We start from the raw sequence: 15030 nt of genomic DNA on the forward strand, positions 1-15030 counted from the left end.
CGAGACCTGGGTGTCATGGTACACCAGTCATTGAAAGTAGGCATGCAGGTGCAGCAGGCAGTGAAGAAAGCGAATGGTATGTTAGCTTTCATAGCGAAAGGATTTGAGTATAGGAGCAGGGAGGTTCTACTGCAGTTGTACAGGGTCTTGGTGAGACCACACCTGGGGTATTGCGTACAGTTTTGGTCTCCAAATCTGAGGAAGGACATTATTGCCATGAGTGCAGAGAAGGTTCACCAGACTGATTCCTGGGATGTCAGGACTGTCTATGAAGAAAGACTGGATAGACTTGGTTTATACTCTCTAGAATTTAGGAGATTGAGAGGGGATCTTATAGAAACTTACAAAATTCTTAAGGGGTTGGACAGGCTAGATGCAGGAAGATTGTTGGGGAAGTCCAGGACAAGGGGTCACAGCTTAAGGATAAGGGGGAAACTTAAAACCGAGATGAGAAGAAACCTTTTTCACACAGAGAGTGGTGAATCTCTGGAACTCTCTAAGGGTAGTCGGGGCCAGTTCAGGCTATATTTAAGAGGGAGTTAGATGTGGCCCTTGTGGCTAAGGGGATCAGAGGGTATGGAGAGAAGGCAGGTACGGGATACTGAGTTGGATGATCAGCCATGATCATATTGAATGGCGGTGCAGGCTCGAAGGGCCGAATGGCCTACTTGCACCTAATTTCTATGTTTCTATTATTTTCCAACGATCAATAGATTTACGATCAGTTCCTGTGGATTGGAGGATAGCTAATGCTATCCCACTTTTCAAGAAAGGAGCGAGAGAGAAAACGGGGAATTACAGACCAGTTAGCCTGACTTTGGTGGTGTGAAAGATGCTGGAGTCAATTACTAAAGATGTAATAATGGGGCATTTGGATATCAGTAAAAGGATTAGTCCAAGTCAACATGGATTTATGATTTTACAATGCATTTAAGCCTCTCCCATTTTTATGAGATGAATTCCTGGAATATGTAGGAAGTTTATTGTAATCTAGTGCTACTTGCCTGAACAATGGATGATATATCACTTAAATGCAATTGTTTTCAGTTGTGTGGAGAGACCTGTATATTGAAAATGCGTTTTGCCCCTAATATGTCAATTTACCTTAAATGTAGAAGAGCTTATTAAAATCTTCTTACAAAGACCATTAAGTATTTTCTATCTATCCTCTTTTGGACCCAAGGCATAGCAGAGCTGCCAACTCTCACGAAGAGGTAAGGGAGGGAGAGATGGAAGGGAGGGAGATCGCGAAGAGAGGGGGAGAGAGAGAGAGAGAGAGAGAGAGAGAGAGAGAGAGAGAGAGAGGGAGCGAGGGAGAGGGAGAGGAGGGGAGAGAGGGAGAGAGAGAAGGAGGGAGGGGGGGGAAGAGAGGGGATGGAGGGAGGGAAGGAGAAGGAGAGAGGGGGAGGGAGAAGGGGGGGGGGGGAAGGGAGAAGGGGGACAGGGAGAAGGGGGAAGAGGGAGAAGGGGAGAGGGGGAGTGGAAGATAGCACATTATAAAGCGCAGAACGTCCATTAGAACCAAAGAGGGGAGAGGCAGAGCTCCACGATAGCACATTATATAACGCGCAGAACCCCCCGACCCCCATTCCGACCCAAAGATTATAGAGCAGAGTTATATAATATTTGATTGCACCCTTCTTCACGGCGGGCTTGTGATCTTTGCATGTGATGTCTTGTACGTATGTGAGTGTTGTTTGCTATGTCCCTATGTTCGAGGGATATAATGGGTAACAGCCGCCCATTCTCGGACTTGAATCTGAGGTCGAAAAATCTCCTGGTCACTGGACCTAATGTGTCCGCGGGCCATATTGTGGAGACTAATCCCTTACAAAACAAAACCAAAAACGTACAGAAGTGTTAAAATTGTCTTTATTATTGTGGTATGTAAAGATCTATTAAAAATAAGTCTAATAACTTTCTAATGTACCGACAAACCCAGTTTCCCAATGGCCGTTGATGGGAGAACAGAAAATAACATTTTCACGACAGAATATCGACTGAAAATAATAAAAATATTTTCTCACCTTTCTTTTTTATTGGGGAACCTAAAGAATGACAGGTCGGGTCGTTTAGATTTACGATTAGAATACTTGATAGCAGAGCAGTGAGATGAAATTTAGATAAGGACGCCATGACAGTGTGGGGGAAGCCCAATAAATGCCTCGAAAAATGGCGTCGACGATCACACACGTCATACTACGCGTTTTTCGAGGAGTGGTCTATCTTGCTCCTCTATAATCTTTGGGGGTGGGTGCGGCAGGTCGATGCAGTACAGCCCTCCCGCCGCTGGGAGCTCTGCAACTGGAGGTGCAGGCCAGGGTACAGTACCACCCTTCCACCGCCTGTGGCGCTGCTGTTGGCAGACTGGGAAGGGTGCTGTACCGTCCTTCCACCGCTGGTGGCGCTGCAGTTGGGAGGACTGACCGGGGTGCAGTACCGCCTGTCCACCAACCATAGGATCTTTGGGCACAACGACAGCAAGACCGGGTTAGATGCAGCACCTACATGCACCGGCGGCGGCGCTGCAGCTGGAGGACCGGGACTGGTGCAGTACCGCCCTACCGCCAGCGGGGGCAGTAGCATCCTTGAAGCGTTGGGGGCGCTGCGCCGTGAGGGCCAGGATACGTGCATTACTGCCCTCCTGTCGCCGGGGATGCTGCAACAGGAGAACCGGGAGTGGGTGTAGGACCGCCCTCCCACCGCTAGGGGCGATGTACTTGATGGACCGGGTTAGATGTAGTATCGCCCTCTGAGCAGCGCTGCTGCTGGAGGATTTGGTCAGAGGGAGTACCGCCCGCCCACCTCTGGGGGCGCGGTAACCGGAGGACAGGCATTGGGTGCAATAGCTCCTTTCCGCCTGTTGGGGGCGCAGCAATGGGGAGGACCTGGAAAGGTGAAGTATCGCCCTCCGAGCGGCGGCGGCGCTGCAGCTGGTGAACCGGGACCGAGACAGAGGGAGTACCTCCATTCTGACCAAGGGCGGGCGCTGCACCCGGAGGACCGGGTTGGGTGGAGAAGCCCTGTTAGTGGATGCAATACCTCACTCCCACCGCCGGGGACGTCAGAGCGGAAGGAGCCGGTTGGGTGTAGTAGCTCTATTCTGACCGCTGGCGGCGCTACAGAACCAGGACCGAGACAGAGTATCTCCCTCCTGACCAAAGATCCTATAGCGGAGGGAGCTCTGCTATAGGATCTTTGCTCATGACCGCAGGAGGCGTTATACCTGGGGGACCGGGTTGGGTGTAGTAGCCTCTGTCAGACCACCGGGGGTGCTGCAAATGGAGGACCGGGAGTGGGTGCAATACCTCCCTCTCTCTGCCGGGAGCGCTACAGTTGGAGGATCGGTTTGATGCAATACCTCTATCCCACCGCCGGGGCGCTACAATTGGAGGACCGGGTGGGTGCAATACTCTCTCCGACGGGGGTGCTACAGTTCAAAGATCTTATAGCGGAGCTCTAAGATCTTTGCTACAGTTGGTGGACCTGGTAGATGCAATGACTTTCTCCCACCGCCGGGGGCGCTACATTTGGAGGACCGAGGATGGGTGCAATACCTTCCTCCCAACGCCGGGGGCGCTACATTTGGAGGACCGAGGATGGGTGCAATACCTTCCTCCCACCGCCGGAGGCGCTGTAGTTGGAGGACCAGCATCAGCTCCGCCGTTGTTATGTTTTGAAGCGGATGGCGGCGGGGGGGGAGGGGGGCGAAAGGTCGCGGCTTCCGGCGGAAGTGTGCCGGCAGTCGGTAACGGACGATGGAGAGCGGCGGCGGCGGCGGCAGACCGCCCGCCTTCGACCGGGCGCCGGGAGCGGGTCGAGGCCGCGGCCGGGGCTTCGGGGCGGCCGCGGGAGCGGGGGGGCGGCCGCAGGGACACGGCGACGGCGCCCAGGAGAACGGGCTGTGTCCCGGCTCGGGCCTGGGCCTGGCTCCGGCCCCCGGACCCGGAGCAGCGCTCGCCCAGCTGCCCGGAGCCGCTCCCGGCATCACCGCCCCCGGGAACCCCGTCACCGCCACCGCCAGCGGACTGCAGGGCAACGGCGTCCATGTCAAGAGCGCCATCCAGCAGCAGGAGCCGCTGCGGCAGCCCCGGAGCAGCCCGCCCGCCGAGCACCCGGGTAACGGGGAGAGGGGCAACGGGGGGAGACTTGCGGTTACAGGGGTGTGGGGATGGGTGTTAGTGTGACAGGGAGAGAGGGCGATGAGAGGAGGTATCCAGTCCGCTGAGCAGCCGGGTAATGGGGGAGACGGGGGGCATAGGGGATGCTATGCCCGGGTAACAGGGGACACTACCCACTTGAGTTGGGGGAAACTTGAGGTGACGCATCCAGAGGGAGGAGGGGGAGTGAGTGTGACAGGGAGAGAGGGTGATGAGTGGACGGCCGGTATAACTAGAGAGATGTGTGGGAACTGGGACATGGGGTGGTGGGAGTGAGGGAGGTAACCCACCTCCTGAGCATCTGGGGAATGGGCGGAGAGAGAGGGGGGACACTACAAGAAACATTTATTTGTCACATGTACCAATTGGTACAGTGAAATGTGTGGTCGCCATACAGCTACACGACTACACCGGGGGGGGGGGGGGGGGGGGGAGAAGGTGATGTGGATGTCAGCCGAGCGTGTGGGTCAACAGAGCGTCCAGGGACGAGGGACGAGGAGAGGGGGCGGGTAGGAAAGGAGGCACTAGGAGGAGGTGACAGGGCCTGGGGGAGGGGAGACCAAGGGGTTGACGGGGGGGCACTAGGGAGGACAGGACTAGTGACTAGGGAGCTCTTGTATCTTTGGACAGGACTAGGGGGATGACAGGGGCTTTGGGGGTTGTAGGGGGGGGAGGGGGGAGACTAGGAGGTGAAAGTCCCAGGGAGATGGGGGGGAAACAAGAGGGTGACAGGGAATACAAGATGGGGGGAAGACAAGACCTGAAAGGGAAGTGGGGACGGAGGAGCGGGGGTGGTGAATTGGAGTTGCTGCTGGGGGCTGGGGGGGGGGGGGGGGGGGGGAGAGGAGGGTGTTGAGGGTGATAGTGGGGAGCTGGGGTGGAGTGGGACAAGCCAGGGTGGGAGAGGTGGGTGGGACATGGATGGGGGGGGGAGAGGGAAGGGTGGTAGATGGGATGGGGAGGGGGGAATCTGGGTGAGGGAATGGCTGGGGAATGTGAGCAGGACAGGGCTGGGAGGATTCAATTCAATGATACTTTATTGTTACATGTACCTAGGTACAGTGAAATTGTTTTTGCATGCAATGCACAAAGTGCGCAGAGAGTCGCCGATAAAGTTACATAAGTAATCATTAGACTCATGTTGATCCCTCTTTGTTCTGTGTGGGTGCGGGTGTGCCCTCCACCCGGCCGAGTCCTATACCGTTTGTCCTCGTTCTTGATATTTCCTCCCCTCCAGCCAGGTCCCTCTATCTTCCCAGGCCCCACTGCTGGGTCCGCGCTCACACATGGCTCCGTGGTGCTTCAATTCTGTGCCACCGCACCAGGTTGGAATTAGGTTGGGGATGAACCTGACTGGTGTGAGGGGGAAGCTGATTGTACAGTGCATTTAACACAGTGGACTGGGTGTGTGCGTGCACAGAGAACATGATAGGGCTGGGGAAGGGGTGGAGGAGCTGACCAGGGTCTCTGGAGGTGAAGGGACCAGCCGGCGACAGTTTAGTTTAGAGGTACAGCACGGAAACAGGCCATTCGGCGCACCGGGTCCGTGCCGACCTGCGATCCCAGCACACTAACACTATCCTACACTCACTTGGGACAATTTTTACATTTACCAAGCCAATTAACCTACAAACCTGTACGTCTTTGGAGTATGGGATGAAACCGAAGATCTCGGAGAAAACCCATGCAGGTCGGGGGGAGAAGGTACAAACTCCGTACAAACACCCGTAGTCGGGATCGAACACTGGTCTCCATCGCTGCATTCGCTGTAAGGCAGCAACTCTACCGTTGCGCCACCGTGACTGTGTAACAGGGGACAAACTGGCGGCTGTGGATTTTGTGTGAGGGAGGCAACTATTATTTTGTCTCCACAGATATGCTCTGACCTGCATTTTTAAAACACTGTTTTGTCTCTGATTTCCAGCATCTGCAATTGTGTTATGATTAGTCCACAACTCCACGGTTTAACTGTGGAGGGTGCTGGTGACTCTACTGATGGGTTCTGTGTATGCATGCCAGTGGCCCTGTAGGCAGGAGCGATGGTGGAATGTATGGAACCCACAGGCTGAGGACTGGTCTGGACTAGGACTGTGTTAAATATGATCGAGTTGGGCAGGAAACAAAGAAGGGTCTCGACCCAAAAAGTCACCCATTTCTTCTCTCCCGAGATGCTGTCGGTCCCGCTGAGTTACTCCAGCATTTTGTGTCTAGCCCCCGAATGTTAGTTAGAAGCAAATATTCACATTGCTTCCCGCCACAAACCTTTGGAGTTAAACCATGGATTTATGAACTAGTCACAACAAAAACTGCAGGTGCTGGAAATCTGCAATAGAAAAGAAGTGCAGTAAATATTCAGCAGATCAGAGAGTATCTGCGGAGTGAAAGAAATAGTTCACTTTTCAACATCTTCAATCTTTGATAAGGATCGATGCCGAATAGATGTTTGTGTGGATAAATGTAGGAATGGATGTTTTATCAAGATGACCAGGTAGATTTATGTGGAGCAATTACAGCCAAAATATTTAATGGCTTGTTTCAAGAACAAGAATTCTATCGTTCCATTATCAGCACATTCGACAATTAAACACTCTTGACTAGTTTGGTTGTGAAATTGTGAATAGAAAGATATGTGGGACATTTTTTAGAGATCTGTGAGTGCCTGGAACACGCTGCCAGGGTTGGCGGTGAAGACAGATACGATTGTGGCATTTAAGAGGCTTTTTTTAGACACATGGATATGCAGGGGGTGGCAGGATAAGGATCACGTGCAGGCAGAGGAGATTAATTAGCATCATGTTTGGCGCAAACATTGTGGGCCGAAGGGCCTGTTCCCGTGTTGTACGGTTTCATGTTCTATCTACAGTTGAAGTGTTTCTGTGACTCGCCCATTTGAGTACATTTCCACAGTAATTTATTTCTCATTTGGAGTTTCCACGTTGTGGGCCTATGTTGTACAGTTCTGTGTTCAATACAAGCATTGATTAAGAGTCAACAGGAGAGCAGATATATCCTGTGGTCATTTTGTAATGCAACTGGAAACAACTGACGGGCCAGATACACTGTGAGAGGGAAGAGGTTAATATTTCAAGTCCGTGACCTTCCAGCAGAATAATCTGTTGCAGCATTTTTAGTTCCATTTCATAGAAACATAGAAAAATGGTGCAGGAGGAGGCCATTCAGCCCTTCCAGCCAGCACTGCCATTCATTGTGATCATGGATGATCATCCCTAATCAATAACCCGTGCCTGCCTCCTCCCCATATCCCTTGATTCCACTAGCCCCTAGAGCGCTATCTAACTCTCTTAAATCCATCCAGTGATTTGGCCTCCACTGCCCTCTGTGGCAGGGAATTCCACAAATTCACAACTCTCTGGGTGAAAAAGTTTCTTCTCACCTCAGTCCCAAATCGCCTCCCCCCTATTCTAAGACTGTGACTCCCTGGTTCTGGACTCGTTCAACATTCAGATTTGTAGTATCCGCTGTACATCATGTTTTGTAATAAGTAGGGACAATGTTTCTTTTTGTGATGGTACGGCACCTGTAAAAAGTTTAAAAACTAGATTGATGTATGGAAGCCAATAGTTCGGTGTGAGCTGTTTATCATAGAGATACAACAGGCCCTTCGGCCCACCGAGTCCGCGACGACCGGCATTCACCAGTGCACTAGTTCTAGCCCACACACTAGGGACAACTTACAGACGCCAATTAACCCTCAAACCTGCAAGTCTTCAACTCATTAAAACTTACAGAATAATGAAAGGTATAGATAGAATGGATATGGAGATGTCAGAGACCTTACATTTGGAAAGAACTAGACTTGTCTTAATTGACAAACAAGAATTATTTGCTAGAATATGGTCTCCATTTATTGATTTTCTGAAAGGGTACATTGGTCCGGCACGGAGGCCTGACTGAAACTTGAGCCCAGGATTAGATGAATAGTCATGTTTTATAATCTATGGACCCATCTCCAAAGTTGTATTATTGGTAATTTATTCTTTTTTTTTTTAAATCGTTTTTTTCTCCTCCTTTCTTTCTGCCTATAAAAAAAAACCAAATAGAAGCTGTGTTAATATGTAATTGATAAATGAGGACCCCAATTACTTTGATAGCTGGGATCCCAACTATTAACAATATGTAATTGATAAACAAAATGTGTTTTGATTATGATATGTATATGCTTCTAATAAAAATATTATTTAAAAAAAAAAAGAGTGGATATGGAAAGGATGTTTCCACTGGTGGGAGAGTCTAGGACCAGAGGTCATAGCTTCAGAATTAAAGGATGCTCTTTTAGAAAGGAGGTGAGGAGGAACTTCTTTAGTGAGAAGGTAGATAATTTGTGGAACATTGCCACAGACGGCTGAGAAGGCCAAGTCACTGGATATTTTTAAGGCAGAGATAGGCAAACTCTTGAGTAGAACGGGTGTCAAGGGTTATGGGGAGAAGGCAGGAAAATGGGATTAGGAGGCAGCCATGATTGAATGGCAGAGTAGACTCGATGGGCCGAATAGCCTGTAACTTATGAACTTGTCTTTGGTTTGTGGGAGGAAACTGGAGAAAACCCACGTGGTCGCAGGGAAAACGTGCAAACCCCGTACAGACAGCACCCGTGGTCAGGATCGAACACGGGTATCTAATACTGTAAGGCAGCAACCACTGTGCCACTGAGCCACCCTTTATATTTGTTATATATATACTGGCACCATTTCATCCACAAAATAAGGGACATGGGTGTTCAAGGAAATTAGTATCTTATTCACATAACATCTTTTATTCCAAACTGTTCTGTTTTTGAAATAAGTACCACCTTTGCTCATCCTAACGCATTGCTGTTCATATAAAGGCTAAAACCCATGGTGCTGGAGTGACTCAGCGGGTCAGGCAGCATCGCTGGAGAACATGGATAGGTGACATTTCACAGAGTGCTGGAGTAACTCAGCGGGTCAGACAGCATCTCTTGAGAACATGGATAGGTGATGTTTCGAGTCGGGCCCTTCTATACCAATGCAACAAGCACACCTATCATTCATAGTCTTAGTTTGTTACTGGAGAGTGTCTCTGCTCCTGAAACTTTACTTGCTCTCTTTCTACCAGAGGGGTTCAATCATTTAAAGAACGTGAACATCACTGACACCTACAAAAATGAACCTCATAATTCCTCCTTTAATATTTAGTCATACAGCACGGAAACAGGCCCTTGAGCCCAACCTGTCCTTACCAGCCAAGGTGCCCCGTCTAAGCTAGTCCCATTTGCTGTATTCTGCTCATGTCCCTCTAAATCTTTGTGCCTGCCCAGTTGTCAAGTGTTGTTACAGTACCTGCCTCAACTACCTCCTCTTGCAGCTCGTTCCATACACCAACCACCCTCTGTGTTAAAAAAAAACAAAAACCGTTGCCCTTCAGGATCCTGTTAAATCTTTCCCTTCCCACCTTAAGCCTATGCCATCTACTTCTTGATTCTCCTACCCTGGGTAAACGACTGCATTCATTCTGTCTGTCTATTCCCATCATGATTTTTGATACACATCCACAAGATCTTCTTATCGAGTCCACATCACAAGATTAGAAACTGAAACGTCACCCATTCCTTCCCTCCAGAGATGCTGCCTGTCCCGCTGAGTTACTCCAGCTCTTTGTGAATATCTTCGGTTTAAACCAGCATCTGCAGTTCCTTCCTTCACATAAGATCACCTCTCAGCCTGCTTCAACAACTGAGACAGCGATGGTGAGCTGCCGTCTTGAACCGCTGCTGACCTTGGGGTGTGACTCCAACCGCAGTGCTGTCAGGTAGGCAACTCCAGGACTGTGACACAGCGGTGGTGAAGCAACAGGGGTAGAGTTCAAAGTGGGGATGGTGAGTGGCTGGGAGGCCATCCGTTGATAACCCGCTCACACTAGTTAAGTTTAAAGATACAGTGTGGAAACAGGTCCTTCGGCCCACAGAGTCCGTGCCGACCAGCGATCCCCGCACATTAACACGATCCTACACACACTAGGGACAATTACATTTGTACCAATCCAATAAATCTACAAACCTGTACGTCTTTGGAGTGTGGGAGGAAACCGAAGATCTCGGAGAAAACCCAAATAATTACGGGGAGAACGTACAAACTCCATTTAGACAGCACCCGTAGTTGGGATCGAACACGAGTCTCGGGTGTTGTGAGATAGCAGCTCTACCACAAAGCCACCGTTCAATGCTGTCCCAATTTCACTTTCACTCCCTGCACGCTAGGCAATTGGAGGCAATAAATCTCCAATCTCACACAGCTTTGGGACACGGAGGAAGCCGGAGCACCCGCAAGAAACCCACACTGTCACAGGGAGAACATGCGAACTCCACATTGAGAGCACCCATGGTCAGGATTGAACCCGGATTCGTGGCCCAGTGAGGCTGCCGCTGCGTTACTGTGCCGCCCCACTGTGCCCTATTAGCTATTAATCCTTGTGTAATGTCAGCGAACTGTGTGTGTGGAATTGTCAGAACTTAGAGTAGGAAACGAGAGGAGGGAAGTTGTTTGCCCGGTTCCTTCACTTCAGCACATTCCAGCTGAGCACAACAAGCTCCTGCAAGCAGCCACACTGCGTTGAGCAGATAATGTGTCAGTTTTAAAGTCTGCAAATTGACTGCATATTCCAGGGCAGTGAGGAGTGGCTGTTAATAGCAGCAAATTGTGGACGCAGCCCAGACCGTCACACAAACCAACCTCCCTTCCATTGATTCCATTTATACCTCACGCTGCCTCAGCAAGGCCTGCAGCATAATCAAGGATGAGTCGTACCCTGGCCACTCCGCCTTCTGCCCTCTCCCATCAGGAAAAAGGTATATTAGTGTGAAACCGCACACCTCCAGATTCAGGGACAGTTTCTTCCCAGCTGTTATCCAGCAACTGAATCGTCCTACCACAACCAGAGAGCAGTGCTGAACTACTATCTACCTCATTGGTGGCCCTCGGACTTTCCTTGATCGAACTTTGCTGGCTTTACCTTGCACTATTTCCTTATCTGAACACTGAAAGGCTCGATTGTAATAATTATGTTGTCTTTCCGCTGACTGGTTAGCACGCAAAAAGAGCTTTTCGTTGTCCCTCGGTACAACGTGGCAATAAACGAAACTGAACTTACTACCCTGTACTCGAATTTTCCCATGGCACTCCCATCCTGTGGATTCATTCATAAAAAATGAAAAACTATTGCTCAAACCTTTTGCAATTAAGATTGTTTTGCTTGCCAATAGTATTGAAAATGAAAGTTTTAAAAAATATTTTCCCTCGTGAATGAGGGAATGATATTGAGTGCTTTCATTGACACATTGTTTACTTCAGTCTTGGAACTGGGACAGTGTCTGTCTGGCTCTTGAAACGTTAAACGATTCATTACTGGCCTGACCACAACAGTGACATGTAAGGACTTTATAATGTCTTTGAAAATACATTTGGCCAGATATATGGATGGGGAAGGGTTTAGAGGGATGTGTACAAAATGCAGGCAAATGGGATTCACCCAGGATGCCAGCTGGGTCAGCATGGACAAGGTGGGTTGAAAGGCCTTTTGTCCGTGCCATACGGCTCTACGGTGCAAAGCTTTTTGTATATTTACAACTGAGACATAAAGCCTTCAATTATGCGGTGACTATACATGTTGGGAGCCATTAAAAGTTGAATAAAGATTGACACAAAAGAATGAGTTTAAGTCGCGATTTAATGGGGGGAGTGGGGGCACTATTGGGACAAAGGGAGGGATGAAGATGATGCTGAAGTGGAGAAAAATAAAAAATTAGAGATTGAACTTTGGAGAAATGTCAGGCTTATAATGATTAAAAGCAATTTAGACCACTGGACAGCACGGTGGCGCAGCGGTAGAGTTGCTGCCTTACAGCCCTAGAGACCTTGGTTTGATCCTGACTATAGGTGCTGTCTATATGAAGCTTGTACGTTCTCCCCGTGACCTGCGTGAGTTTTCTCTGGGAGCTCCGGTTTCCTCCCACGCTCCAAAGACGTGCATGTGTGTTGGTTAATTGGCTTGGTAAAATTGTAAATTATCTCCAGTGTGTGTAGAGTTGTGTCCGTGTGCGGGGATTGCTGGTCGGTGCGGACTGGGTGGGCCAAAGTTCTGCGCTGTATCTCTAAATTAAACAATTAAGCAAAATTAAGGTGCAGAAACTGTAGAATGTTGAGGGTGATGGGCTGATAGGTTGTAAGATTGTGATAGGGCAGCAGTGTCATAGTCTTACAGCGTGGAAACGGGCCCTTTGGCCCAATATGCCCACACCGGCCAACATGTCCCAGCTGCATTGATCCCACCTACCTGCGCTGGGTTCATATCCCTCTGAAACTGTCCTATCCATGTACCTGTCTAACTACTTCTTAAAGTAGTTAAACTATCCATGTCCCTGCCTCAACTACCACCTCTGGCAGCTCGTTCCATACACCAACCACCCTCTGTGTGAAAAAGCTACCCCTCAGATTCCTATTAAAACTTTACCCCTTAAACCTATGCCCCCTGGTCCTCGAATGCCCTACTCTGGCACAAGACTGTGCATCTACCCTATCTATTCATCTCATGATTTTATATACCCCTAGATCACCCTTCATCCTCCTTTAAAGATATGGAGGTACTGGTCAGAAAAGGTCTAAATGGTCATGTCCAGTAGAGTGTAGATGTGGTGGTCGTGGCTAGAAAGGATTCTGCTGTCTTTGAGCTGTCTTGCTGATGAAAATGTCAGCTAATCCAAGACTGGATATTGGCCAAGCATTCTCTCTCCTCTACAGACTGTGGGAATGAGCCAGGGTGTGAAAGTGGACTGAATGTCATAGACGTGCAGCGGGGAAACGGGTCCTTCAGCCTAACTTGCCCATGCTGTTCAAGAAATCTTTAAACACACCATCGGGCAAGGCAATAAAATACAGTGATCACTGAACAATCTAGGAGATTACTCACCTTACAAAGATTCATCCACTGATACAGAATTTTCCTTTCATGTGTTGATTACTGTAGCAGGCACATTTAAGCATTTTCCTTCTTTTGAATGTTCTTATAACAATTATAAATAATACACCTCTGAAAAACACAGATCAGTAAACACAGCCCAATTCCACCCCATTACAGATAAACAAATGTGTAAGAAGGAACTGCAGATGCTGGTTTAAATCAAAGGTAGTCACAAAATGCTGGAGTAACTCAGCGTGTGAGGCAGCATCACTGGAGAGAAGGAATGGGTGACGTTTCGAGTCGAAACCCGAAACGTCACCCATTCCTTCTCTCCAGAGATGCTGCCTCACCCGCTGAGTTACTCCAGCATTTTGTGTCTACCTACAGATAAACAGATGTCCTGTTACCCATTCGACCTTTTTTTAAAAATTGTTTTACGATTGTCCTTTCACAAAATAGGACAGAACCTGACTAGAGTAGACAGCAGTAAGAGCCAGGTAGGTATCAGTCTGAAGAAGGGTTTCGACCCGAAACGTCGCCTATTCCTTCTCTCCATAGATGCTGCCTCACCCGCGGAGTTCCTCCAGCATTTTGTCGACCTTCGATTTTTCCAGCATCTGCAGTTCTTTCTTAAACAGGTGGGTACACATGCTCAGTTTCAACCTTCTTTAAAGCACAGAATTATTATGCCACATGAAGAGGGCTTTGAGCATCTTTAGGCACTCTACCTGTCCCTATCCCCTACTGTCTTCTTGAAGCTTTGCTATTTATTTTTAAAAATACTGACCAGGTTTTATAATACCGAAGGTAGACACAAAATGCTGGAGTAACTCAGCGGGACAGGCAACATCTCTGGAGAGAAGGAATGGGTGACGTTTCGAGTCGAGACCCTTCTTCAGACTGATAATGGGTGAGGTTTCGGGTCGAGACCCTTCTTCAGACCTGTAATACCTAGTACCATTCCCATATGTGTTTGGCCCATATCCCTCTAAACCTTTTCTATCCATTTTGGTGAGACCACATGTGAGTATTGTATGCTGTTCCGGTCACCCTGAAGGGCATCACTGGCCTGGATTGGATGCAGGAAGGATTCACCAGGATATTCCCAGGACTCGAGAGCTTGAGATGCTAGGAGAGGCTGGAGAGGTTTAGACATTTCTAAGACATTTCTAAAAGTATTTTAAATGTTACCATTGTAACTGCCTGTACAGCTCCCTCTGGCAGTTTGTTCCATATACACACTATCTTCTGGTGTCAATGCCCCTCAGATCTCTTAAATCTTTCCCTCGCACTTAAAATATATGCCCTCTGGTTTTTTGATTACCCTGGGGGGAAAAGACTCAGACCGTTGACCTTAGCCCCTCGTGATTCTGTATCTCTCTATAGGATCACCCCTCAGCCCCCTGCACTTCGGGGGGGAGATAACATTTTCACTTGATCCAGCCATCCCAAGCCCTCAAGTCCTGGTAACATTCTGGTGAATCTTTTCTACGCCCAATTCAGTTAATCGACATTCTTCCTATAGTAAGGTGGCAGATTGCTTGCAATACTCCAAGTGCGTTCTGACCAACATTTTGTACACCTGTAGCATGACGGCCCCACCGATGGACGCAAGTGTACCAAACGCCGCCTTCATCATCCTATCGATTCATGTCCGTACTTTTAGGAAACTATATACCTGTATCCTGAAGGGCACAGACTCTCCTAGGCCGTACCATTTACTCTGCAAGTCCTGCCCGAACAAAATATATCACCTCCCGCTTTTCTGAGTTACATAGAAACATAGAAAATAGGTGCAGGAGTAGGCCATTCGGCCCTTCGAGCCTGCACCGCCATTCAATATGATCATGGCTGATCATCCAACTCAGTTACAATCCATCTGCCCTTCTTGTGCCACTTCCCTGGTTGATCCAGATGTTTTTGTCAAGCCTGCTGC

At 48.9% G+C, this 15030-nt stretch overlaps 1 protein-coding gene across 2 annotated transcripts in view; it reads left to right on the top strand.

Annotated features, from left to right (window-relative positions):
* The first annotated feature begins 3154 nt into the window (after positions 1 to 3154).
* paip1 (poly(A) binding protein interacting protein 1) overlaps positions 3155 to 15030 on the top strand; it is a 40909-nt gene continuing 29033 nt past the window's right edge. The window contains exon 1 of one of the 2 annotated variants that reach the window (XM_055632074.1): positions 3155 to 3400. Coding sequence is in view for 1 of the 2 variants with exons in the window: in XM_055632073.1 (XP_055488048.1) it covers positions 3759 to 4119 (361 nt within the window). In the remaining variant the exon portion in view is untranslated. Of the gene's footprint in view, positions 3401 to 3743; positions 4120 to 15030 lie in introns of those variants that run through there. The other variant, XM_055632073.1, reaches the window with a different exon arrangement.

Source organism: Leucoraja erinacea, chromosome 3 (genome assembly GCF_028641065.1).
Source record: "Leucoraja erinacea ecotype New England chromosome 3, Leri_hhj_1, whole genome shotgun sequence".
NCBI classification, from domain to species: domain Eukaryota; kingdom Metazoa; phylum Chordata; class Chondrichthyes; order Rajiformes; family Rajidae; genus Leucoraja; species Leucoraja erinaceus.